This window comes from Triticum urartu, chromosome 1A (genome assembly GCF_056163025.1).
Source record: "Triticum urartu cultivar PI428250 chromosome 1A, HENAU_Tu73, whole genome shotgun sequence".
Lineage (NCBI taxonomy): Eukaryota > Viridiplantae > Streptophyta > Magnoliopsida > Poales > Poaceae > Triticum > Triticum urartu.
The window spans coordinates 17472745-17498833 of NC_141873.1; the positions used below are offsets into that span (position 1 = coordinate 17472745).

The following is a 26089-nucleotide window of genomic DNA, read 5'->3' on the forward strand; positions in this document are numbered from 1 at the left end:
TTCGCACAGGACTTGTGTGGAAATGTCTCAACGAGGATTTTCCACCAATTGAATTTGTTCATTTCATGATGACATTTGAACAGTTTGCTCTACAGTATTAATAAATTGGAGACACAACTAATCAATGCAAGATGAATAATGCAGCCTTGGAATCTTTATGGAACCAGCGGCAAGACATTACCAACACATATACACAGGTGCTATCTTAGCAAACACAACTATGCAGCTACTATCTTGTCCTTGGGAATTAATCCGATGAGTTCTGCAATCTTCAGCTTCTTCCTGGCATACTGCTCATACGTTCCAGAACACAAACTCTGAAAATGGGAAGAGTAAGATACTACATAAAAAATTTCAAGTGGATACAATGTTGTTTGACAATATCTACCCAACAAACATACCGTCCAACGAATTTCGTGTGCAATAAGATCACGGGCTTTATATTCTGGAACCTATAGAGACACAAAAGAAAGAAATCACACGAGAATATAACAGGAACCAATGGATGCTAAGACAACGCCATACTATACTTACACTGTCACTAATGCCTTTTGTGCACCGAGCAAACTACAAAGAAAGAAGACCAAATCAATTTGCATTGTAAAAGAATATATTGATTTATAACAGAAGCAATCACATATAGAACGCCTTTGGAACAAAAAACCTACAACACGCTCCATGTTGGAATCGCCGTAATTCAGCTCATACTTCATACTGCGGTCGTGTGCTGAATACAAGTTTTCACCATAAACTTGCTCAAGAGCATCTCTGAAACTCAGCTGAACATTGTCCAAGGGAAAAATAAATAACATCACCAAGCATAAGTAGAGAGAAAGTATTCACAAAACACAATCATCAGTAAAATAACAATGTTGTGTTTTGAAAAGGCTGATGTGCAGCGCTGACCTGATGATTCTCATTGACCCGCTTCCAAATCTGATAGAAGACACCATCACGATCTTTCTCAAACATGAGATTCATGCGTGCATCCCATATATACTCCTGAATTGAACCGAAAGAATGCAATTGTTAAATACAACTATAACAAGGGCCGAATATCTAACTGAGCAAGGGATAGAGGAATTTTACATGCAAACCAACAGCTGCTAGTTCCAGAGTCATGTTCTGAAACCCAGCTGCGATCCTACATGCTTGGAATGTGGCCTTTGAATGTATACGCGCCCACTAAATAATAGAACAGATAAGTTATTGTGGTGGTGCAACATTTATATAGAGATTTTTTGCAATTTCATGGTTTTGAGAGGTCAAATATGCATACCTCAATAGACGACTCATTTGTCAGCAAATACTGTTCAAGCCACTGTCAAGAACAAACATTGTTAGTCCAAGAAAACAAAAATACTGAACAAAGTTCTAAACTTGAACTAGCTGATCATTCCAAAAGGCATACATTAATTTCCTTCACAATTGTTTCCCAGTATTGGAGATAATCTCTATCAGCGTCAGGGGTGCTATAAAATGCTCGGTATCTACTCCAACTTGTATACTCAGCGCCACCGTGCATCCGAGTAAAACAACAGGAAAACGACATAGTTCAGCTGTCCTGAGGATAACAAGCACTGAACATAAGCGAAGAGGATGCTCTTAAGAGTACTGATTAGAGTACTTATGAAGTTCGAGAAGAGCCAAATAACACATAGTACTTGAACGTGTCAAAAATATACGGGGACTCGAAAAAAGGGGCAAACTTTGTTTATGCGTACGAAAACAGGATAGTAGTTGTATTCTAGGAGCAGCCTATAGCATGTGCACCCAACTGAGGTTTTAGGACTTGTTCCATCCAAATAAAAATTGAAAATTAATCTCTGTTTGATTTTAACTGAAAGACCCTGCTAATTTATTAAAAGAACACATATTCTAATATGTGCTTAATCTCCAAATACTGCAATTTTCTTAGTTTTAGTGTTGAGTTTGTCCAAGGACCTTATGTATGCCTCTTAAACTCAGACTTAAAAGTCAAGCTACAAAGAAGTTACTTTCATATTAAGCAATTTTTTGCTATTGTCCATTCAAAGGGCAAATCAATATGAAACCAGTTAGCGACTGCATTTGTACATATTAAATGTAGATGCATTACATAAATAAGTGCAGCGAATACGGTAATGACACTTACATCATTGAAAATGACTAGCCACTGGTAGTCGTTCAAGGACTGTTTGTAACAGAGTTCAGAATCAAAATACCAACCAAAGAAGCCATCTACGACGTAGTGAAAGAAGTAGTCGTTCTTCACGATTAGCTCTGGAGGGTACTTGCGTTCCAATGCAGCAGCATCATCCAGCTCGTCAACCGGCTTTCCTTTCAACAGCTACGTACACAGATGGAGTAAGTACATACATAAGAAGGCATAATAATTTTTCATGAAGCATTGATAGATCAATCAATTGTGAACAGAACGATAGGAGCATTATATTGATATGGGACTAACTAACTAACCAGGCAAGCTTTGATGCGATAAAGCGCATACTTGAGATGGAGCTTGTTGGTCTCCTTGTCAATTTCAGTCATGCGAGCCGCTAGCTTTTCACAGTCGCTTATGTGTTGCTGCTTCGTGATAGCGTCATTGGCCGGTTCAATGATGGCCGAATCAGCAGATTTTTCTTGTGAATCTCTGTCTCGTCGTCCCTCCTGGGTCTCGTTCAAGAAACACTGGATTTGATATTGTACTAGAGCAGCTTGCGACTCATTATGGTGGAAAGATTTACGGGTAAGGGCTTCCAGGATTTCACGTGAAGGGATGTTTGACAAACCGGCGAGCTCCGATTCTGAGCCATCGTCGCCGACTGGTAATTGCAATTGGGCGAGGCGCGAGGCGATAATTTCGTCGTACCTGGACATAACAGGCTCGTCGGGGAATCTGGGCGGCGGAGAGACTCCATCCACACGGCTGCTGCTATCAGAGTCGGAATCGACAAGGGATCCAGACAACAACGACGCGCCACCTTCACCAAGACGCCGTCGAGACACTCCTTCAAGAGGCCTCCTTCGGCGGCGGCGCCTCCTGTGCGGCATCGGCATCCCCATCCGATCGGCATCAAAGGGGAGATGAGCACTGCAATTTAGGAGAGGCGAAACCATCATATCCTTTGGCAAACTGGGCCTAGCAGGCCTAAGTTGTTAAAAAAAGCACAGTTAAGTTAAAAAAAGTTAAGTTTTATTTAGTTTTAGTTTTCTCAAAAGCAATTTAGGTTTTTTTTGGTGTCTCAAAAAAAGTTCAGTTATTTTGCCCAAATATAGTTAAGTTTTTTCTAGGGTAAAAAAAGTTTAAGATTCTCTCTTTTCCACTTAGGTTAAGTTTTGGGGAGTGACTGGTTGCAACTCCGTGTCAACATGAATCACGAGGCAAATCAGACAGTCAAATACACCTTTCCTTAGGCTAGTCATAGTGGGGAGTAACTTAGACTAGTGTCATGCATATGACACTAGTCTTTGTTACTACCTTCATAGTGCAAAGTAACATACAAGTAGTATCATAGATGATATCATTTATTACATTATAGACTCATTTTGCTTTGGATTGCGTTATGTTACAGTAACATATTATGTTACTCCAAACGCCTCTCTCCTCATTAACTCTATGCCACATAAGCAAACTTGTCTTGAAATGCGCTGAGTTATTTGCTAAGTTACTCCCACTATGACCAGGCTTAGTAGCAAACTGAGAAACACTCGGTTGCAACCCTCTTGCAACTCACATGACGCACGAATCACAATGCAAATCTAATGGTCGCTTTGCATCCACCACTCCACCCGGGTAACTCCTTCAGAAATAAAAGAAATAAATCAAAGGTAAATTCTCTATAATAAATAAATCCTCAATCTTGAACCAATGTTGGTGGAAGTCGGGCGTTGGGGCAGTTGACATGACGTATCTCCGCCCTCTGCTGATGGGCTAAATGCCGGTTGGCCTCCACATAGACCTCGTCCTGGATGGGCTTGGGGATGACAGACTGCTTTGTCATCTCCGCCGCTTCCGTGGCCTCGTACTCCCCCATGGTGTCCTCCATGGCGAAGCACGCAGCCGGTCGGCTCGCCGTCACCTCCTCCATTGGCTGGGGCTCCGCCTGCTACTGCTCCTCTGCCTCCTCCTCCTTATCCGACTGCTACCCCCTGCTCACCCATCTCACTACTAGAAAAAAAGCTTATAGGTGGCCTCAAATTAGTGGCGGGTATAAACAGGCACCCGACATTGCTATTTTTGAAAGGAAGCGGCAGCGGGTAAAAACAGACCCGCCACTGCTTCCTTTTCAAAATAGCAGTGGCAGGTAATAAAACAAACCGCCACTGCTCTCCACAACAGCAGAGGGCGGAAATAATCACCTGCAACAGGTGAACTCTTCAAAAATTGTCCGCGTGCTGAAAATGAGCATTGGTGGGTGCTATGGAATAGCCGCCACTGGTATGGAAGGTATGACTTGGCAACGGGGCAGTATTTATGCCTGTCGCAGATAAATTATGCTTAGTGCTAACCCATACAAAATAAGTTTTATGTATCTAGAAGTTAGCAACGGGGCAGTATTTATCGGGGTCATGCTTGTTGTCATATTTGGCTTGTTGTAGGTATGCGTTGGTCATTTTTGTTGTCATGCTTCACTTAATTACCACAACGACTTGGTCTTCCCTAAAAGATAATGCTAGCTAGCCCACACAGTTATATTGCCGCATAGACACTTAGGAACGTTGATTCCTGTACTCGTTGATGGTGCGCACGATGTGCCCCTGAAAAATACGGTCGGGAGAAGCTCCACCAAGTGAGGGCGGCGCATGCAATGCTTTTACTCGGTTGCAAATGCTCCTACAAATACCGCCAGATCAACTATCCCAGATTTCACATCCCACAAACGCAGATCACAAGTACGTCCTCCTTGAAACTATGGGAACAGCGGAGCTCACAGGTGTAGGCAGGGGCTCGAAGTCGTCATGGCCCAAGGTGGTAGGGCTGCCTGTGGCCACGGCGGCGCTCCTGATCAACGGGGACAGGCCCGATGTCGCGGTGGCCGTAGTCGAGGGACCAATCAGGCGGACAGGGGAACCCGACCCTAATCGCGTCATTCTCGTCTCTAACGCCACCGGTGTCGTCGTCAGGACCCCGGTGGTCGGCTAAGCTTAATAACATGCCCCGGCGTGTAGTGCAACTCCTAGATACGCACCGTTCACTGTTGCGCATATATCCAATTCTCTATCACTACCACTTGCTATAGAATAAATTTGTGGTACATGTGCTGCTCGGCCGGGTTATAGTTAATCTATATATAGCTCTTGTGTAATTTCGACATTATTATGCCAGAATAACAAAAGCATGCACGCTTTTGGAAGGATGGTGGTATATGAATGGTCGCCTCATCCGTAAAATAAAATAAAATATGGATGATCGCTTCAAAAGTACTATTGTGAGCTGGAGCTCATATGATCCCAAGTGAAGAGTGAATTTCAAAAAAAAAGTAGACGAATTCAAAAAAAATCTGTTTTTTGTTCGAAGAAACATTGACATTTTTTGAACGCATGCACATTTTTGTGATGGAATCACGTTTGTAGAGGTATGGACGAAAAAAATAAATTTGATGCTCCAAAATGCTTCCATAAACTCTCTTTTTAGAGCATCGATTTTATATTTTTCACCAACACCTCCACAAGTGTAATTTCATCATTAAATTTTGCAAACATGTAGAAAAAAATCAAGGCTTCTTGAAAAGAAAAACCAGTTCTTTTTATTTACTATTTTTTCAGATTTTACTGTTGACCCGATCTTATGTGAGCTCGAGCTCACAAACTCCACGTCCTGATCGCTTTAGGTTGTCTACTAAAGGTGTAATCCTACCGCATTACTCCACACCAATTCTGGGACGGATTCATGGGGCTTCCATGGACCATGGGGTATTGGACATTTGAGTAATTTGGGCCAACTAGTACACACATGTTCTCTTACATTTTAGGGCTAGACCAGTCCCTGCCCATGGGCTCTCCCCAGCCGTTAATTGAAAGAGACCGGCAATAGCAGGTGCTCGCCTATGGGCGGACGAACATCGGCTGGCCCAGTAGCTGGGGTTTCAAGGGCCATTTATTTTTTGGGAGGGAACAAGTTTTTTCGTGGTTTTGGTAGGTTTTTTCACGAATCGGGTTCTGTTTGTTTTACTCTTTTTTCCTTTACTTATATTATATTTTTTCTATGGTATTCCCTTTTATTTTTTATTTTATTTTCATTTTTGTTTCTATTTTTCAAAAAATATATAAGAATATAGAAAACTACTTGAACATTTTTATATTCTTTATGGGTTATTGTAACACTATATGACATCTTTTTAAAGTCATGAACACTTTTAAAATTTGTACGAACATTTTATATAATAGTTGAACATTTTTCTACATTGCATGATTTTTTTAAAATGCATGATTTTTTAATGACGTTAATACATTTATAAACCTACATGGACATTTATAAACCGACCAGGCAGCCAGGAAATCCTGACCCTAGGGCGCGTTGCCCTCTTCTCTGATGCTACCGACATCATCTCAAGACACCCGTTGTCAGCCTCATATGTTAATGGGGTGCAAGTGTCCTAGTGCCCAGCAATACGACTTATTATTTATTGATTGCTTTGGTGGAATTATTATTTAATTACTTTGTCATAGATGTGCTGCTCGGTTAGGTCATACAGAAAAAAGGTTATGGATACTCCATTGCTCTTGTGTACTTTCAACATTCAGCAAAAATTAGAAAAACATTTCATTGATGCCTCCTTAGAAACATTGTAGTATATGGATGATCATCTCAAGTTGCCAAAAGATAGCTACTCAAATGTGTAACCCTATTGCAGTCACCACTCATCAACCCTTGTAGGGTGGGCCATGAAATCGACCAAGGGTGGCCTACCATGGGGCATGGGATGGTGGATCTTTTTAAATTGTGTCATTTCGACGAACTAGTATACGCATACTCTTGTACATTTTAGGGCCAGGGCTTGCCCCATGCGTTGAAGCATAGCAACTGCTATATATCGCTCGTAGCGAGTGGTGATAGGGGTATCGCACTACAAGAAATATGTCAACTTATGACCACCACTATTGGTCATTGAATGGTCACAAATTTCCATTTATGACCTTTTTGCGACAAAAAACATAAGGTCAAAAGCTGGGCGTCGTAAACTGACTATAGCAACCTTTCTTATGGAATGGTCGCAAATGTTTATGACCAAAAAAAGGTCGTAGATTTAACGACCAACTGTTTTGGTCGCTAGCAATCCGACCACACCACTTCAAATCCACCGTGGCAAGCTGACGTGGCAGACTTACGACCAAATGATAAGGTCGTAAAATAGAATCAGCCCGGTCCATTTCAGCCGTCTTAATGGGCCAAGCCCAATAATTCAGCCCATTTAATTTTTTCCTCTTTATTTTGCTTATCTGCATGGGCCTGGCCCAATAATTTGGCCTTTTATTTTCTGGGAATGGAGCCTTTTTCTGATGATTTTTTTATATTCCACTATTGTTTTGGGCCACAGCCTTTTTAGTCTAGTCCGAATTTGGGCCTTGGCCTTTTTATTTTCTGTTATGCAGCCTTTTATATTATTTTTTCTTACAGTCATTTCTTTTTTTAGGCCCAAGCCTTTTTGGTCTAATTCTTGTTTGGGCCTTGGCCTTTTTAGAGCCCAGGTTCTCATTTTGCATAACTATAAACAGAAAGGCCCAGGTGCACAAGTGATCCACATAACTTCACAGAAAATAAACAAAATGATCCACAAGTGATCCAGGTTCACAAGATCACATAACTTCACAGAAAGGCCCAGGTTCACAAGTGATCACATAACTTCACAGGATCCATGTGCTCTAGTTTAAACAGCAAAATGCAACAAAATGCAATAGCTCTCAGCTCAGCTCCCAGGTTCACAGGTTCAAAATGCAACAACTACCTTAGCTCAAAGACAAAGAGGTTCATAGCACAGCCATCAAACTACCTTAGCTCCAAAGAGAGCCATCAAGTGGGCTAACTTCTCTTCCTGTTCTTAAGACTTCTTGCGCAGCAGCTCAAGTTCCTTGTCGCGTGCAGCTTCAGATTCTTCTGCCTTCATCTTGATTGCTACCAATTCTTCTTGCACCAGTTCAGCTTGAAGCTCGGACCTCTCCAGCTTCTGCTCAAGGTCACGAACATGAGCAGCAACTTTGCCGGAGTTGTTCCTGAAGGAAATATGCCCTAGAGGCAATAATAAAGTTATTATTTATTTCCTTATATCATGGTAAATGTTTATTATTCATGCTAGAATTGTATTAACCGGAAACATAATACATGTGTGAATACATAGACAAACAGAGTGTCACTAGTATGCCTCTACTTGACTAGCTCGTTAATCAAAGATGGTTATGTTTCCTAACCATGGACAAAAGAGTTGTTATTTGATTAACGAGGTCACATCATTAGTTGAATGATATGATTGACATGACCCATTCCATTAGCTTAGCACCCGATCATTTAGTATGTTGCTATTGCTTTCTTCATGACTTATACATGTTCCTATGACTATGAGATTATGCAACTCCCGTTTGCCGGAGGAACACTTTGGGTGCTACCAAACGTCACAATGTAACTTGGTGATTATAAAGGAGTACTACAGGTGTCTCCAAAGGTAGATGTTGGGTTGGCATATTTCGAGATTAGGATTTGTCACTCCGATTGTCGGAGAGGTATCTCTGGGCCCTCTCGGTAATGCACATCACATAAGCCTTGCAAGCATTGCAACTAATGAGTTAGTTGCGAGATGATGTATTACGGAACGAGTAAAGAGACTTGCCGGTAACGAGATTGAACTAGGTATTGGATACCGACGATCGAATCTCGGGCAAGTAACATACCGATGACAAAGGGAACAACGTATGTTGTTATGCGGTCTGACCGATAAAGATCTTCGTAGAATATGTAGGAGCCAATATGGGCATCCAGGTCCCGCTATTGGTTATTGACCGGAGACGTGTCTCGGTCATGTCTACATTGTTCTCGAACCTAGGGTCCGCACGCTTAAGGTTTCGATGACAGTTATATTATGAGTTTATGAGTTTTGATGTACCGAAGGAGTTCGGAGTCCCGGATGAGATCGGGGACATGACGAGGAGTCTCGAAATGGTCGAGACGTAAAGATCGATATATTGGACGACTATATTCGGACATCGGAAAGGTTCCGAGTGATTCGGGTATTTTTCGGAGTACCGGGTAGTTACGGGAGAAGTAATGGGCCTTGATGGGCTTTAGTGGGAAGAGGAAAAAGGCTGCTACGCCCCCCCTCCCCTCTAGTCCGAATTGGACTAGGGAAAAGGGGGCGGCCACCTTTCCTACTCCTCCACTTCCTTCTCCCTTCCTCCCCTCTTGGTGGACTCCTACTAGGACTTGGAGTCCTAGTAGGACTCCCATCCTGGCCGCACCAATAGCCTTGGCCGGCCTCCTCCTCCTCCATCCTTTATATACTGAGGCAGAGGGCACCCCATAGACACACAAGTTGATCTTCGTGATCGTTCCATAGCCGTGTGCGGTGCCTCCCTCCACCATATTCCACCTCGGTCATATCGTAGCGGTGCTTAGGCGAAGCCCTGCGACGGTAGAACATCAAGATCGTCACCACGCCGTCGTGCTGACGGAACTCCTCCCCGAAGCTTTGCTGGATCGGAGCCCGGGGATCGTCATCGAGCTGAACGTGTGCTAAGAACTCGGAGGTGCCGGAGTAACGGTGCTTGGATCGGTCGGATCGGGAAGAAGACGTACGACTACTTCCTCTACGTTGTGTCAACGCTTCCGTTGTGATCTACAAGGGTACGTAGATCATACTCTCCCCTCGTTGCTATGCATCACCATGATCTTGCGTGTGCGTAGGAAATTTTTGAAATTACTACGAAACCCAACAGTGGTATCAGAGCCAGGTTTTTTATGGTTTGATGTTATATGCACGAGTAGAACACAAGTGAGTTGTAGGCGATATAAGTCATACTGCCTACCAGCATGTCATACTTTGGTTCGGCGGTATTGTTGGATGAAGCGGCCCGGACCGACATTACGCGTACGCTTACGCGAGACCGGTTTCCCCGACGTGCTTTGCACAAAGGTGACTTGCGGGTGACTGTTTCTCCAACTTTAGTTGAACCGAGTGTGACTACGCCCGGTCCTTGCGAAGGTTAAAACGGAGTCTATTTGACAAACTATCGTTGTGGTTTTGATGCGTAGGTAAGATTGGTTCTTGCTTAAGCCCGTAGCAGCCACGTAAAACATGCAACAACAAAGTAGAGGACGTCTAACTTGTTTTTGCAGGGCATGTTGTGATGTGATATGGTCCAAACGTGATGAGATATAAGTTGTTGTATGAGATGATCATGTTTTGTTGAAGTTATCGGCAACTGGCAAAAGCCTTATGGTTGTCTCTTTATTGCATAAGATGCAAGTGCCAAATAATTGCTTTACTTTATCGCTATGCGATAGCAATAGTTGCAAGAGCAATAGTTGGCGAGACGACCATGTGACGACATATTGATATAGATCAAGATGATGGAGATCATGGTGTCATGCCGGTGACGATGGAAATCATGACGATGATTTGGAGATGGAGATCACAAGCACAAGATGATGATGGCCATATCATATCACTTATATTGATTGCATGTGATGTTTATCTTTTTATGCATCTTATCTTGCTTTGATTGACGGTAGCATTATAAGATGATCTCTCACTAATTATCAAGAAGTGTTCTCCCTGAGTATGCACCGTTGCGAAAGTTCTTCGTGCTGAGACACCACGTGATGATCGGGTGTGATAGGCTCTACGTTCAAATACAACGGTTGCAAAACAGTTGCACACGCGGAATACTCAGGTTATACTTGACGAGCCAAGCATATACAGATATGGTCTCGGAACACGGAGACCGAAAGGTCGAGCGTGAATCATATAGTAGATATGATCAACATAATGATGTTCACCGGTGAAAACTACTCCATCTCACGTGATGATCGGACATGGTTTAGTTGATTTGGATCACGTGATCACTTAGAAGATTAGAGGGATGTCTATCTAAGTGGGAGTTCTTAAGTAATATGATTAATTGAACTTAAATTTATCATGAACTTAGTCCTGGTAGTATTTTGCAAATCATGTTGTAGATCAATAGCTCGCGTTGTTGCTTCCCTGTGTTTATTTTGATATGCTCCTAGAGAAAATTGTGTTGAAAAATGTTAGTAGCAAAGATGCGGATTGGATCCGTGATTGAGGTTTATCCTCATTGCTATACAGAAGAATTATGTCCTTGATGCACCGCTAAGTGACAGACCTATTGCAGGAGCAGATGCAGACGTTATGAACGTTTGGCTAGCTCAATATGATGACTACTTGATAGTTTAGTGCACCATGCTTAACGGCTTAGAATCGGGACTTCAAAGACGTTTTTGAACGTCATGGACCATATGAGATGTTCCTGGAGTTGAAGTTAATATTTCAAGCAAATACCCGAGTTGAGAGATATGAAGTCTCCAACAAGTTCTATAGCTAAAAGATGGAGGAGAATCGCTCAACTAGTGAGCATGTGCCCAGATTGTCTGAGTACTACAATCGCTTGAATCAAGTGGGAGTTAATCTTCCAGATAAGATAGTGATTGACAGAATTCTCTAGTCACCATCACCAAGTTAGTAGAACTTCGTGATGAACTATAATATGCAAGGGATAACGGAAACAACTCCCAAGCTCTTCGTGATGCTGAAATCAACGAAGGTAGAAATCAAGAAAAACATCAAGTGCTGATGGTTGACAAGATCACTAGTTTCAAGAAAAGGGCAGAGGGAAGAAGGGGAACTTCAAGAAGAACAGCAAGCAAGTTGCTGCTCAAGTGAAGAAGCCCAAGTCTGGTCCTAAGCCTGAGACTAAGTGTTTCTACTGCAAAGGGACTGGTCACTGGAAGCGGAACTACCCCAAGTGATTGGCAGATAAGAAGGATGGCAAAGTGAACATAAGTATATTTAATATACATGTTATTGATGTGTACTTTACTAGTGTTTATAGCAACCTCTCAGTATTTGATACTAGTTCAGTTACTAAGATTAGTAACTCGAAACGGGAGTTGCAGAATAAACAGAGACTAGTTAAGGGTGAAGTGACGATGTGTGTTGGAAGTGGTTCCAAGATTGATATGATCATCATCGCACACTCCCCTATACTTTCGGGATTAGTGTTGAACCTAAATAAGTGTTATTTGGTTTTTGCGTTGAGCATGAATATGATTTGATCATGTTTATTGCAATACGGTTATTCATTAAAGTCAGAGAATAATTGTTGTTCTGTTTACAAGAATAAAACCTTCGATGGTCATACACCCAATGAAACAAGTTCATTGGATCTCGATCGTAGTGATACACATATTCATAATATTGAAACCAAAAGATGCAAAGTTAATAATGATAGTGCAACTTATTTGTAGCACTGCCGTTTAGGTCATATTAGTGTAAAGCGCATGAAGAAACTCCATGCTGATGGAATTTTGGAATCACTTGATTATGAATCACTTGATGCTTGCGAACCATGCCTCATGGGCAAGATGACTAAGACTCCGTTCTACGGAGCGAGCAACTGACTTATTGGAAATAATACATACTGATGTATGCGGTCCGATGAGTGTTAAGGCTCACGGCAAGTATCATTATTTTCTGAACTTCACAGATGATTTGAGCAGATATGGGTATATCTACTTGATGAAACATAAGTCTGAAACATTTGAAAAGTTCAAAGAATTTCAGAGTGAAGTGGAAAATCATCGTGACAAGAAAAATAAAGTTTCTACGATCTGATCACGGAGACAAATATTTGAGTTACGAGTTTGGTCTTCAATTAAAACAATGTGGAATAGTTTCACAAACTCATGCCACATGGAACACCACAGCATAATGGTGTGTCCGAACGTCATAACCGTACTTTATTGGATATAGTGCAATCTATGATGTCTCTTACCGATCTACCACTATCGTTTTGGGGTTATGCATTAGAGACAGCTGCATTCACGTTAAATAGGGCACCATCTAAATCCGTTGAGACGACACCGTGTGAACTATGGTTTGGCAAGAAACCTAAGCTGTCGTTTCTTAAAGTTTGGGACTGTGATGCTTATGTGAAAAAGTTTCAACATGATAAGCTCGAACCCAAATCGGAGAAATATGTCTTCATAGGATACCCAAAGGAGACTGTTGGGTACACCTTCTATCACAAATCCGAAGGCAAGACTTTTGTTGCTAAATTCGGAGTTTTTCTAGAGAAGGAGTTTCTCTCAAAAGAAGTGAGTGGGAGGAAAGTAGAACTTGACGAGGTAACTGTACCTGCTCCCTTACTGGAAAGTAGTACATCACAGAAAACTGTTTCAGTGACACCTACACCAGTTAGTGAGGAAGCTAATGATAATGATCATGAAACTTCAGATCAAGATACTACTGAACCTCGTAGATCAACCAGAGTAAGATCCGCACCAGAGTGGTACGGTAATCCTGTTCTGGAAGTCATGCTACTAGATCATGATGAACCTACGAACTATGAAGAAGCGATGGTGAGCCTAGATTCCGCAAAGTGGCTTGAAGCCATGAAATCTGAGATGGGATCCATGTATGAGAACAAAGTATGGACTTTGGTTGACTTGCCCGATGATCGGTAAGCAATTGAGAATAAATGGATCTTCAAGAGGAAGACGGACGCTGATAGTAGTGTTACTATCTACAAAGCTAGAATTGTCGCAAAAGGTTTTCGACAAGTTCAAGGTGTTGACTACGATGAGAGTTTCTCACTCGTATCTATGCTTAAGTCTGTCCGAATCATGTTAGCAATTGCCGCGTTTTATGAAATCTGGCAAATGGATAAACAAAACTGCATTCCTTAATGGATTTACTAAAGAAGAGTTGTATACGATGCAACCAGAAGGTTTTCTCAATCCGAAAGGTGCTAACAAAATGTGCAAACTCCAGTGATCCATCTGTGGACTGGTGCAAGCATCTCGGAGTTGGAATATACGCTTTGATGAGTTGATCAAAGCATATAGTTTTATACAGACTTGCAGTGAAGCCTGTATTTACGAGAAAGTGAGTGGGAGCACTACAGCATTTCTGATAAGTATATGTGAATGACATATTGTTGATCGGAAACAATGTAGAATGATTCTGTAAAGCATAAAAGGAGTGTTTGAAAGGAGTTTTTCAAAGAAAGACTTCGGTGAAGCTGCTTACATATTGAGCTTCAAGATCTATAGAGATAGATCAAGACGCTTGATAAGTTTTTTCAATGACTACATACCTTGACAAGATTTTGAAGTAGTTCAAAATGGAACAGTCAAAGAAAGAGTTCTTGCCTGTGTTACAAGGTGTGAAGTTGAGTAAGACTCAAAGCCCGACCACGGCAGAAAATAGAAAGAGAATGAAAGTCATTCCCTATGCCTTAGTCATAGGTTCTATAAAGTATGCCATGCTGTATACCAGCTCTATTGTATGCCCTACCACTGAGTTTGGCAAGGGAGTACAATAGTGATCTAGGAGTAGATCACTGGACAGCGGTCAAAATTATCCTTAGTGGAATAAGGATATGTTTCTCGATTATGGAAGTGAAAAAGGTTCATCGTAAAGGGTTACGCCGATGCAAGTTTGACACTAATCTAGATGACTCTAAGTCTCGGTCTAGATACATATTGAAAGTGGGAGCAATTAGCTAGAGTAGCTCCATGCAGAGCATTGTTGACATAGAAATTTGCAAAATACATGCGGATCTGAATGTGGCAGACCCGTTGACTAAGATTCTCTCACAAGCAAAACATGATCACACCTTAGTACTCCTTGGGTGTTAATCACATAGCGATGTGAACTAGATTACTGAATCTAGTAAACCCTTTGGGTGTTGGTCACATGGCGATGTGAACTATGGGTGTTAATCACATGATGATGTGAACTATCAATGTTAATCACATGGTGATGTGATCTAGATTATTGACTCTAGTGCAAGTGGGAGACTGAAGGAAATATGCCCTAGAGGCAATAATAAAGTTATTATTTATTTCCTTATATCATGGTAAATGTTTATTATTCATGCTAGAATTGTATTAACCGGAAACATAATACATGTGTGAATACATAGACAAACAGAGTGTCACTAGTATGCCTCTACTTGACTAGCTCGTTAATCAAAGATGGTTATGTTTCCTAACCATGGACAAAAGAGTTGTTATTTGATTAACGAGGTCACATCATTAGTTGAATGATATGATTGACATGACCCATTCCATTAGCTTAGCACCCGATCGTTTAGTATGTTGCTATTGCTTTCTTCATGACTTATAAATGTTCCTATGACTATGAGATTATGCAACTCCCGTTTGCCGGAGGAACACTTTGGGTGCTACCAAACGTCACAACGTAACTGGGTGATTATAAAGGAGTACTACAGGTGTCTCCAAAGGTAGATGTTGGGTTGGCATATTTCGAGATTAGGATTTGTCACTCCGATTGTCGGAGAGGTATCTCTGGGCCCTCTCGGTAATGCACATCACATAAGCCTTGCAAGCATTGCAACTAATGAGTTAGTTGCGAGATGATGTATTACGGAACGAGTAAAGAGACTTGCCGGTAACGAGATTGAACTAGGTATTGGATACCGACGATCGAATCTCGGGCAAGTAACATACCGATGACAAAGGGAACAACGTATGTTATTATGCGGTCTGACCGATAAAGATCTTCGTAGAATATGTAGGAGCCAATATGGGCATCCAGGTCCCGCTATTGGTTATTGACCGGAGACGTGTCTCGGTCATGTCTACATTGTTCTCGAACCTAGGGTCCGCACGCTTTAAGGTTTCGATGACAGTTATATTATGAGTTTATGAGTTTTGATGTACCGAAGGAGTTCGGAGTCCCGGATGAGATCGGGGACATGACGAGGAGTCTCGAAATGGTCGAGACGTAAAGATCGATATATTGGACGACTATATTCGGACATCGGAAAGGTTCCGAGTGATTCGGGTATTTTTCGGAGTACCGGGTAGTTACGGGAGAAGTAATGGGCCTTGATGGGCTTTAGTGGGAAGAGGAAAAAGGCTGCTACGCCCCCCCCTCCCCTCTAGTCCGAATTGGACTAGGGAAAAGGGGGCGGCCACCTTTCCTACTCCTCCACTTCCTTCTCCCTTCCTCCCCTCTTGGTGGACTCCTACTAGGACTTGGAGTCCTAGTAGGACTCCCATCCTGGCCGCACCAATAGCCTTGGCCGGCCTCCTCCTCCTCCATCCTTTATATACTGAGGCAGAGGGCACCCCATAGACACACAAGTTGATCTTCGTGATCGTTCCATAGCCGTGTGCGGTGCCTCCCTCCACCATATTCCACCTCGGTCATATCGTAGCGGTGCTTAGGCGAAGCCCTGCGACGGTAGAACATCAAGATCGTCACCACGCCGTCGTGCTGACGGAACTCCTCCCTGAAGCTTTGCTGGATCGGAGCCCGGGGATCGTCATCGAGCTGAACGTGTGCTAAGAACTCGGAGGTGCCGGAGTAACGGTGCTTGGATCGGCCGGATTGGGAAGAAGACGTACGACTACTTCCTCTACGTTGTGTCAACGCTTCCGTTGCGATCTACAAGGGTACGTAGATCATACTCTCCCCTCGTTGCTATGCATCACCATGATCTTGCGTGTGCGTAGGAAATTTTTGAAATTACTACGAAACCCAACAGTTCCTAGATGACTGGAGCCCAACATTCCTGAGGAATGTGCTTTCCTTGGCTTTGGTCTTGAGGACTTGTTCGACAATTTCAACAGCAGACTTTGGCTCTTCACCTTCTAGTACCGGCGATTCCTTCATTTTTTCCATCTCAAGCTAGCATATGGAGGAAAATGATAGGCATTAGTGGGAGATCTATTTCACATTTTGCAAACCAAACCAAGCAAGAGAAACCAAACCAGCACACAAATGGATTATTTGAAGTAATCAAACCAGCACACAAAATCTATACAAGAAGATGATGACTAGTGACCTGGAGACATGCAATTGGAACAATATGATCACTTCATTGAGCCTAGAATGGTGGTTCTATATAAGATGGCTTCCTGAGTGAGACGATCATCAAACTAACATTCAGAACAAATTTCATCATATCATAAAAAATGCATCAAATAGCTACAGCAAGTTCTGATATCTTTGTTGAACTATCAAACAACATCAAAGCATGGAACATAGCATGTGTTCTTAACTGGCTCCGAGTCAAACAACATCAAATCATCAAAGCATCAAAGCTGGCTATGAATCAAAGAGGGCAAAGCATGGAGTGACTTACTATAGCAGTCTTGACTGGCTCCGAAAACCCGTGCTTCTTGCTGTTGTGGGTGGCCTTAAACAAGTCAATCGCAGACAGCTCCTCACCCTTACGCTCTTCTTTCTGAAATGTTTTTCAACAAAAAATCAAAATGTTATTCAGCAAGAATCAGAAATGTTATTCAATGAGGAACCAAAGGTAAGGTCTCTAGAGAAGAGTTCTCACAGTGGCAAAAATGTGTGCTGTGTAGTGCCTGGAACCAGTTCTTTGATTGTACATGACTTTTTGTCGATTCATCTTGTTCGACAAATAGGTTTCCTACAAAAAAGCATACTGTCAGCATGATCTAGCAGTAGCATATCATGTGCAGAACATAAAGCATCAAACAAAGCAGAGACAAACCTTGTGTCTTGGGGTAGACCACATCTCCACCAGAGCTTGCCATTCACCATCCGTTAGATCAGGCACCAGAGACTTAATGCTGACTTTATTTGCGGCTATGGTATCAAAATACTTCTTCTTGATCTGATGGCGTCTGTTCTTTGAATATTTCTGCAGAATATCTTTGCACGAGGTCTTGATGGTCTCCGAGTCCGTCTTCATCTCAAAATTTGCCTACCAAGATAGCAAACAAGGTAGGAACAATATTAGTGATCATGCATAGGTGTAACAGAAAATAGATAGCACATTAACTATGAAACAAGTAGCTTACAGCAACTTTCCCAATGTAGTTCTCCAATAGACTAGCATTTTTTTGTATAGCTTGAAGTGAGGAAGAACCGGAAGATGGCTTTTTGCAACGAGTCCACACTCAGAAGCAAGCTTTGCTGCCTGCAGAGGCTTCTCTGGACGAATCATCCCTTCGGCAATTTGGATAGGCACCTTGCTACCAAGCGACTTGGTGATCCTCTCTAGCCCTCTGCCCTTTCTAAGTCTAGTCTTGGGAGTCATTGCATTTGAAAATGAAACTAAACTCATAAATTAGAATAGAAATCGACAAATGCAGGAATCAACAAAAGCATACATGATCATTCCATTTGGAAAATGCACTAGTAAAAGATAGCATTGCAAAGGTCAACTTGCCTGATTGAAGCACAAGCTGCTGTTCTTCTTCACTGATGACAGCGTTCCTGTCAATAGAAGGTGCAACAAGGCTGAGGTCTATGTGGATAGTGCCTGCTTCATCAATGCAGATGGTTCCTGCTTCATCTAGGCAGACAGTGCCATTTCCATCCATGCTGAGAGTGGTTCCTTCATCCATGGGCGGCAACTCATCACCCGTTTGCACCGAGGTCTGAGAGTCCATGAGCAGCATACTTTCCTGATGGTCTGTCGTAGTCGCCATCCTTGCTTTCTGCCTTGTGACTCTATCAAGGGCAGGTTCATCAGGTTCCAGGATCCTCTTTTTTTGTCCTGGATCTGGGGCCATCACCCTTCCTGGAGGCATTGCAGGAGATGTTTCTGAGCTCTTGTGCTTCTTGCTGACTGTCTTCTTAACACCAGGCCTCTTCGTCCTAGATTCCTTCAGTGCCTCGTATAAACAGCACGGAAAAAAGCATTAGAACACAAGAGAAATATGTGAGCACAAGGAATAACATAGAATAACAGAACCCCAACCCTCCAAGCAAGACAGAGTTTGCAAGTTAACAAGCTTGTTGACTACAACATCATCCACTTCCTCTCCATCAATAACTTCATCCTCCTTAGGATTGTACTCTGGGTCATCATTGATAACTCCACTACCCTCTTGAACCTCATCACTTCTACCTTCTTATACACCATTTGTTTTCCTAATCATTGAAGCTATTGCACCGATGCCAAGGGACTGGAACATCCGATTGTTCCTCATGATATTTCTAGCCCTAACCTTCTCGTACTCAGTGAGAGGCTCTTCTTTGCATGATACAGGAAACATAACTATTAGGTGAATGTTTGGAATGCATGGACAGGCAGCCAAACATATCTTATGAAATTTTATTATCATTTAATCCTAGTTATTCAGGTAAGGAAGACTAACAGCACACAGGCACAATTAAGCCAGCTTATTCAGATTGCAGCAATACATTTCACTGAGCATATTAAGACACAGATTTTATGAAACTGGCCACAAGGAGCAAGTTGCATACCAACGGTTGGCCTCATGCTTGACCTTGTCCTCCTTGCCATGGATGATCTTGAGGTGGTGCTTGAAAATAGAATAAACAACAATCAGATACAACAGGGATAAAGTAAAATGATGCACTTGTATCAATAAAGGAAAGCATTTGGACCATCATGCACATACATGTAATACATGTGAAAGAAACTTGAAGGATAAACAATACAGTGATCTAGTGTTATTAATTAAGAAAACATGTAAGTGCACCAAACAAGCATGCATGTACACTAGGAGCAAGTAAGCAAAGTGCATAAGTGCTACTGATACAAGCAAACAAGCAAAGTGCTACTGATAGAAACAAGCAAGCAAAGTGCTACTGATAGAAACAAGCAAGCAATGAAGGAAAATGAAGAGAAGGAAGCAAGTACTATTGATACAAACCCTAATTAATAAGCAAGCAAGTAGGTTCTTCTCCAAGTGCTAGTGATACAAGCAAGTAATGCTGATGGAAACCCTAATTAAGCATGTATGCCAGCAAGCAACATGTATGCTAGCAAGCAAGCAACATGAACTAGTGAATTGGTGTCATGTACACATGCTTAGACAGTCTGATAGGAAGCTAGACGAGTATATCATGAGGACCTTCAAAACAACTAGATGTTGCCACTGGTAAATCATGAAACAACTATACTTGCAACAGTACAAAAGCAGATGAAAAAACTATACTCAACTATTGATTATGCTGTCTCTACACACCAAAAATGGCTACAGACTAGATGACACAAGTTAAGACATTTTGACAATTAGAATCAACCTTGTATATTACAGCAATCAAAATTATCTAGCACCAATCTAGTATATATTAAAACTAGTCATACTGCCTTAACACAGCAGGAATTCCAATACCACAATAAGTACTAAGCATTCCCGTGTTCACTGGAAAGAGGAACACAAGCTTCATGCAGATATCATGAAAGAAGAACACTGCTACAAACCCCAGTAGTGCTACTGATAGAAAAGTGCTACAAGCAATCAAGTACATGTTCATACTAACCCAAGTTGCAAGCAAGCAAAGTGCATAATACAAGCAAGCAAGCATGGAAAGTGCTACTGATAGAAACAAGCATAGTGCTACTGACAGTAACAAGCAAACAAGGAAGGAAATTGAAGGGCAACAAACAAGAAAGTACTATTGATACAAACAAGGAAGCAAGTAGCTTCTTTTCGAAGTGCCATTGGAAACCTAATTCACCATCTATTCTAGCTGAGTAATTGAACCATACACAAGCAAGTACTGATACAAGCACCATCAACCAGACATCATCCACTTCCTCATCCCCTAAAATCATCCACTTCCCCATCCATCCCCATCTCCTAAAATCATGAACCCTAAACCATGAAGCGGACCAAACGAACCACCAGGAGGTCCTAACGCTAACCCCATGAACCCTAACCCTGACCCCATGAACCCTAACCCTAACCCCATGAACTAGAGGGAGATCATCCCCACGCAACAACAAGCATGAACCCTAACCCCAAGAACCACCAGGAGATCCAGGAGACCTACCGAACTAGAGGACCTACCGAACCACCAGGAGATCCTAACCCTAGAATATCCTAACCCATGAGGGGGATCTACTAGAGGGGAGATGGATCCACTAGAGGGGAGGTGGATCCACCATAGGAGGGGAGATGGATCAAGGGAAGAAGTACCTAGGGGGAGATGATGTTGACGATGCAGCGGTGGTCATCGTCGATCGCGCCGTCGTCGATGTAGCCGCCGTCGTCGTTGATGTAGTCGATGTGGCCGCCGTCGTCGTCGATGTAGTCCGCGGCGTGGCGGGGCGGCACGGAGGAGGGGAGGGAGTGGGAGCGGGCGGCGCGGAGCAGGAAGGTGCGGGGCGGAGCAAAGGAGGGGTGGCGCTAGGGTGGGGAGTGGGGCGGCGCGGAGCAGGGAGGTGGGGAATGGAGGGAGAAGCTAGGGTTCGTCGGGGAGAGGGGAGGGGAATGGGGAAATTTTGGGAGGGGAGGGGAGGGGATCCCGCGTGTTAGTGGGAGAGGGAGTGGTGGGTCCTGCCTGGTAGTGGGAGAGGGAGTAGAAGGAGTGGAGGGAAATTTTGGGAGAGGGAAATTTTTGTGGAGGGAAAATTTTGGTGTGGGAGGGAAATCCTTTTGGGTTTGGGTGTAGAAAAAAATAGGGTTTTTTTGTAAACTTTGTAGAAATCATGGTTAAAATCATACCGAGTAGCTCAAGAAAACGCCGGTATTGCAAGTTTAGTATTTTTGCTAGTTGGTAGGCCACATTTGATGATGTGACGCGGAGGTCTCCCATTTTTTTGATTTTTTTTGAATTTTTTACGGTGTATTCAAAAACCGGCCGATTTCGTCGCGGCGACCGTCCGTGGCTAGGGTTTGAGCCGTGCAAATCTGTTATCGATTCTGTGATGGAATGCCTGCCTGTGATGCTAAAAAGCATTTTTAGTGAAAATAACAGGCAAGCTATGGAGGACCCGCAATTCAAATTCCAGCCGGTTCCAGCTGAATCGACCGAAGGTAGTCCGAATTGCCGGGAGTAGCTACGAGGGTCGGAAATGCATACTTTTTGGCAACCGTCCGTAAAATAGGGTCTACTTTGAGATAGACATGGAATGGCGCCGTTTGGCGTGCCCCTCCTTGTAGCTGCTTCACGAAAAACGCATGTCTTTTGCATTCAAAAAATGAAAAACGGTTTTTTTTGTTAAACAAGTTGGAACCTCGCTTTGGCAACATTGTTTGCCATCACAAGATGGAGGCATGCGCCCAATTTGGGCATATTATCAGAAACTATTCAACGGATGCGGCCATATCATTGCTAGTTTGGCTTGAAAGCCATGAATCTTCGTTCGAGGTAGGTCGTTTTTGAGAACACTTTTTCAAGGAAACACCGGTATTGCAAATTTAGTATTTTTGCTAGTTGGTAGGCCACATTTGATGATGTGACGCGGAGGTCTCCCATTTTTTTGATTTATTTTGAATTTTTTACGGTGTTTTAAAAGACCGGCCGATTTCGTCGCGGCGACCGTCCGTGGCTAGGGTTTGAGCCCTGCAAATCTGTTGTCGATTCTGTGATGGAATGCCTGCCTGTGAAGCTAAAAAGCATTTTTAGTGAAAATAACAGGCAAGCTATGGAGGACCCGCAGTTCAAATTCCAGCCGGTTCCAGCTGAATCGGCCGAAGGTGGTCTGAATTGCCGGGAGTAGCTACGAGGGTCGGAAATGCATGCTTTTTGGCGACCGTCCGTAAAATAGGGTCTACTTTGAGATAGACATGGAATGGCGCCGTTTGGGGTGCCCTTCCTTGTAGCCGCTTCACGAAAAACGCATGTCTTTTGCATTCAAAAAATGAAAAATGGTTTTTTTTGTTAAACAAGTTGGAACCTCGCTTTGGCAACATTGTTTGCCATCACAAGACGGAGGCATGCGCCCAATTTGGGCATATTATCAGAAACTATTCAACGGATGCGGCCATATCATTGCTAGTTTGGCTTGGAAGCCATGAATCTTCGTTCGTGGTAGGTCGTTTTTGAGAACACTTTTTCAAGAAAACGCCGGTATTGCAAGTTTAGTATTTTTGCTAGTTGGTAGGCCACATTTGATGATGTGACGCGGAGGTCTCCCATTTTTTTGATTTTTTTTGAATTTTTTACGGTGTTTTCAAAAACCGGCCGATTTCGTCGCGGCGACTATCCGTGGCTAGGGTTTGAGCCGTGCAAATTTGTTGTCTATTCTGTGATGGAATGCCTGCCTGTGAAGCTAAAAAGCATTTTTAGTGAAAATAACGGGCAAGCTATGGAGGACCCGCAGTTCAAATTCCAGCCGGTTCCAGCTGAATCGGCCGAAGGTGGTCCGAATTGCCGGGAGTAGCTACGAGGGTCGGAAATGCATGCTTTTTGGTGACCGTCCGTAAAATAGGGTCTACTTTGAGATAGACATGGAATGGCGCCGTTTGGGGTGCCCCTCCTTGTAGCCACTTCACGAAAAACACATGTCTTTTGCATTCAAAAAATGAAAACCGGTTTTTGAATTTCAGTTTTGCTAAAGCACATCTAGATGTGCCATAAGTATTGCACATCTAAGTCCTATGGCATTGATCTTACGTCGAGATTCGTGTGGATATTTTCCTTTTTCGTTTTTCTTTTCTCTTTATGCTTGATTCACTCACTTAGATGTGCAATAACTAGAGCACATCTAGATGTGCCCTAGACACACCCTTTGAATTTGTACGGTGTTTTCAAAAACCGGCGGATTTAGTCAGGGCGGTCGTCCGTGGCTAGGGTTTGAGTCATGTTTTTAGCATTCAAAAAATGAAACTTATATTGTTTCATACATGAGCATGCACAAAAACCCATAATTTTATCTTTCATCCATGAGCATGCATAAAAAAGTTCAATTCCCATCAATTACCAAACTGAATATTCATTGTTAAAAACATGACTTGTTTAGATGACACTATCATACAGCATCCATGAGCATGCACAAAATTAAACCTGACATACTTAACATTGACATGTTCATATTACACTAACAAGCTTAAACCTAACATGCTGAACACCTTCTTAACACCTTCACTCCTCCTTCTTCTCCTTCATCAACCTGATGCGCTCAGAGTGGCGAATCCCAACGCGGATGTACTCCTCTACCACAATTGGCATGGTCCTGTCGCCAAGCTGTGGGATTGCAGGCGCCGCCACCATCGCGAGGTCGTCGTCCGCCACCACCATCGCGAGGTCGTCGTCCGCCACCACCATCGCGAGGTCGTCGTCCACCACCACCATAGCAAGGTCGTCATCCGCCACCAACATAGCAGGGTCATCGTCAGCCACCACCATAGCATGTTCATCGTCAGCCAGAATAGGCTGCTCCTCATCATCCCCGCTCTGCTCCTCGTCATCCCCGCTCTGCTCCTCGTCGTCATCCCCGCTCTGCTCCTCGTCATCCCCGCTGCTGCTCCCATTGCCTGGCCAAATGCAACAAAGTGTGAACATGGTGTTGTCATCGTGCAGGTAGAGGAAGCCAAAAGGACAGGAAGAAGAGAGGCAGAGAGCTTACTGGCATCGTCGTCGTGCTGGTAGTACATGCGGCACATGGTGTTGTCGAACATCTTCACGGTGAACATGGCGTCACCGTCGTAGCGGAAGACAAGGAAGTACCCGAGCTATAGCTCATGGGCGCGGGCGAAATGCTCCCAGCCGAGCCCTAGGTACATGTGGCCTTCACCATCAAACACCACCAACACTTTCCACAGCCTGTGAAGCCCGCTGTCGGCCTCCCGCAGCTTCACTTTGTGGGGCTCACGGCCCGCGAGCATCTTCGCAAACTTGTCAGGCAGCCTCTGCAGCGAGGGTCAAGCAGTGGTTAATTGTGGCAATCAAGCACTAGACAGCAGAGTGATGATAAAGAAATGAGTGATGATAAATATACCTGCCTACTGCAAGATTTCTCAATTATGATCTCGAAGAACTCAAAACCTTCCAAGCCAGCCATCTCACTTCTACTCTAAACAAGCAATAGGAGAGGAAGAAGCACTTGTGAACAGGACTGGACATAAATAGGAACAGAACCAAGTTTATGATGGCAAAAGTGATAAGAATGAGAAGAGCAATGCACTTGTGGATATTTATGATAGCAAAAGTGAGAAAAAAAAGCAATGCACTTGTGAACATTTGGAATACTACTACTCTATCTACAATGGACCATATCTGCCCATGTGCCCATGTCTACTATAAATGGCAAACACAGCATCAGGATCATATCTACTATAAATGGACCTTATCTACAATGAACCATATGTACTATAAATGGACCATATCTTCCCATGTGCTACATTTTGTTAGAACCCAGCACTTAAGAACTGAACCCTAGATTCTCAATTTAAACACACCTACCCAATACAGTCATGTACAAAACTGAACAGCTTTATAGTCGTCGATATGCGCATGAAAGCTATTGGCTTGACACCGATATAGTCATGTACAAAACTGAATTTAACACTAGAATTTCAGAGATTCAGAGCTATTGGCTTAATTTGCTTTGCTAGGGTTTATATAGCCAAAGGCCACTGGAGGCTAGATCCCCTACAAGTTTAACTGCTCCAGTGTGCCGCTGCATCTTTTTAGACAAATATAAACATGTTTATTTTAAAAACAAACAAACAAAATTGGAAAATACTAATACACTTGCAACATTATAAGTGTTGGCATCATTTTTTCCCCTTTCGGTCTGCCTTTTCTATTTCTGATGAATTCTACGTCACTGTGAAGAGAACCATAGGGAAACTAGCATACCTAGCAAGGTAGCACCACATCAACTGAACATGGCCAAAAGGGACCTAAACCTAAATGCCTAATTCAGTCTGCAAAATCCCTCTGAATGTGGTCCAATCGCTCGACAGTTGGGCTAGAATCAACAGAACGCACGCGCAGGCACGATACGACCATTAGCCATACACGCAGGCACAATACGAGTAACTCCTAAATCAGCATGCTTGTTGACCTTGTTGGCCTTGTCGACAAAGAACATGGGGGAAACAAAGCAAATCAAAGAACACGGGGGGAACAGAACGGACCTGGGGGGACGGCGACTGCTTGAGCTTGTTGGCCTTGTCGGTGTCGTGGACGGTGCCTCCTCTTCATCTACTACTCTATCT

General features: G+C 43.0%; 2 protein-coding genes and 1 long non-coding RNA gene across 4 annotated transcripts; all 3 read right to left on the reverse strand.

Moving 5' to 3' along the window:
• Positions 1-218: 218 nt before the first annotated feature.
• LOC147988466 (uncharacterized) lies at positions 219-3039 on the reverse strand. The gene is made up of 10 exons (XM_087541199.1): positions 2458-3039; positions 2136-2329; positions 1412-1517; positions 1280-1321; positions 1090-1185; positions 907-1002; positions 669-779; positions 535-567; positions 402-452; positions 219-317 (listed from the first exon to the last, which is right to left on the reverse strand). Exons 1-10 carry the CDS (start codon positions 3037-3039, stop codon positions 219-221), a joined length of 1410 nt encoding a protein of 469 aa, XP_087397325.1.
• Positions 3040-23903: 20864 nt separating this feature from the next.
• Positions 23904-24572, reverse strand: LOC147988467 (uncharacterized). The gene is made up of 2 exons (XM_087541252.1): positions 24493-24572; positions 23904-24400 (listed from the first exon to the last, which is right to left on the reverse strand). The coding sequence occupies exons 1-2, from the start codon at positions 24557-24559 to the stop codon at positions 24009-24011; spliced, it is 459 nt and encodes a 152-aa protein (XP_087397378.1). The 5' UTR covers positions 24560-24572; the 3' UTR covers positions 23904-24008.
• Positions 24573-24633: 61 nt separating this feature from the next.
• On the reverse strand, positions 24634-26089 carry LOC147988468 (uncharacterized). 2 transcript variants are annotated; one of them, XR_015615400.1, is made up of 3 exons: positions 26009-26089; positions 24865-24934; positions 24634-24775 (listed from the first exon to the last, which is right to left on the reverse strand). It is a non-coding gene; the product is annotated as an uncharacterized LOC147988468 (long non-coding RNA). The 2 variants fall into 2 exon arrangements; XR_015615402.1 differs by having other exon boundaries at positions 24865-24939; positions 26009-26088.

Bases quoted from the DNA above. Each gene is read 5' to 3' on its own strand.
- LOC147988466 (XM_087541199.1), bottom strand. From the start codon at position 3,039: ATGCCGATGCCGCACAGGAGGCGCCGCCGCCGAAGGAGGCCTCTTGAA. The intron at 780-906 runs GTCAGCGCTGCA...GACAATGTTCAG, and splicing joins GGGTCAATGAGAATCATCAG to CTGAGTTTCAGAGATGCTCT. The intron at 568-668 runs GTAGGTTTTTTG...CTTTCTTTGTAG, and splicing joins ATTCCAACATGGAGCGTGTT to TTTGCTCGGTGCACAAAAGG.
- LOC147988467 (XM_087541252.1), bottom strand. From the start codon at position 24,559: ATGTTCACCGTGAAGATGTTCGACAACACCATGTGCCGCATGTACTAC. The intron at 24,401-24,492 runs GTAAGCTCTCTG...GCATTTGGCCAG, and splicing joins CCAGCACGACGACGATGCCA to GCAATGGGAGCAGCAGCGGG.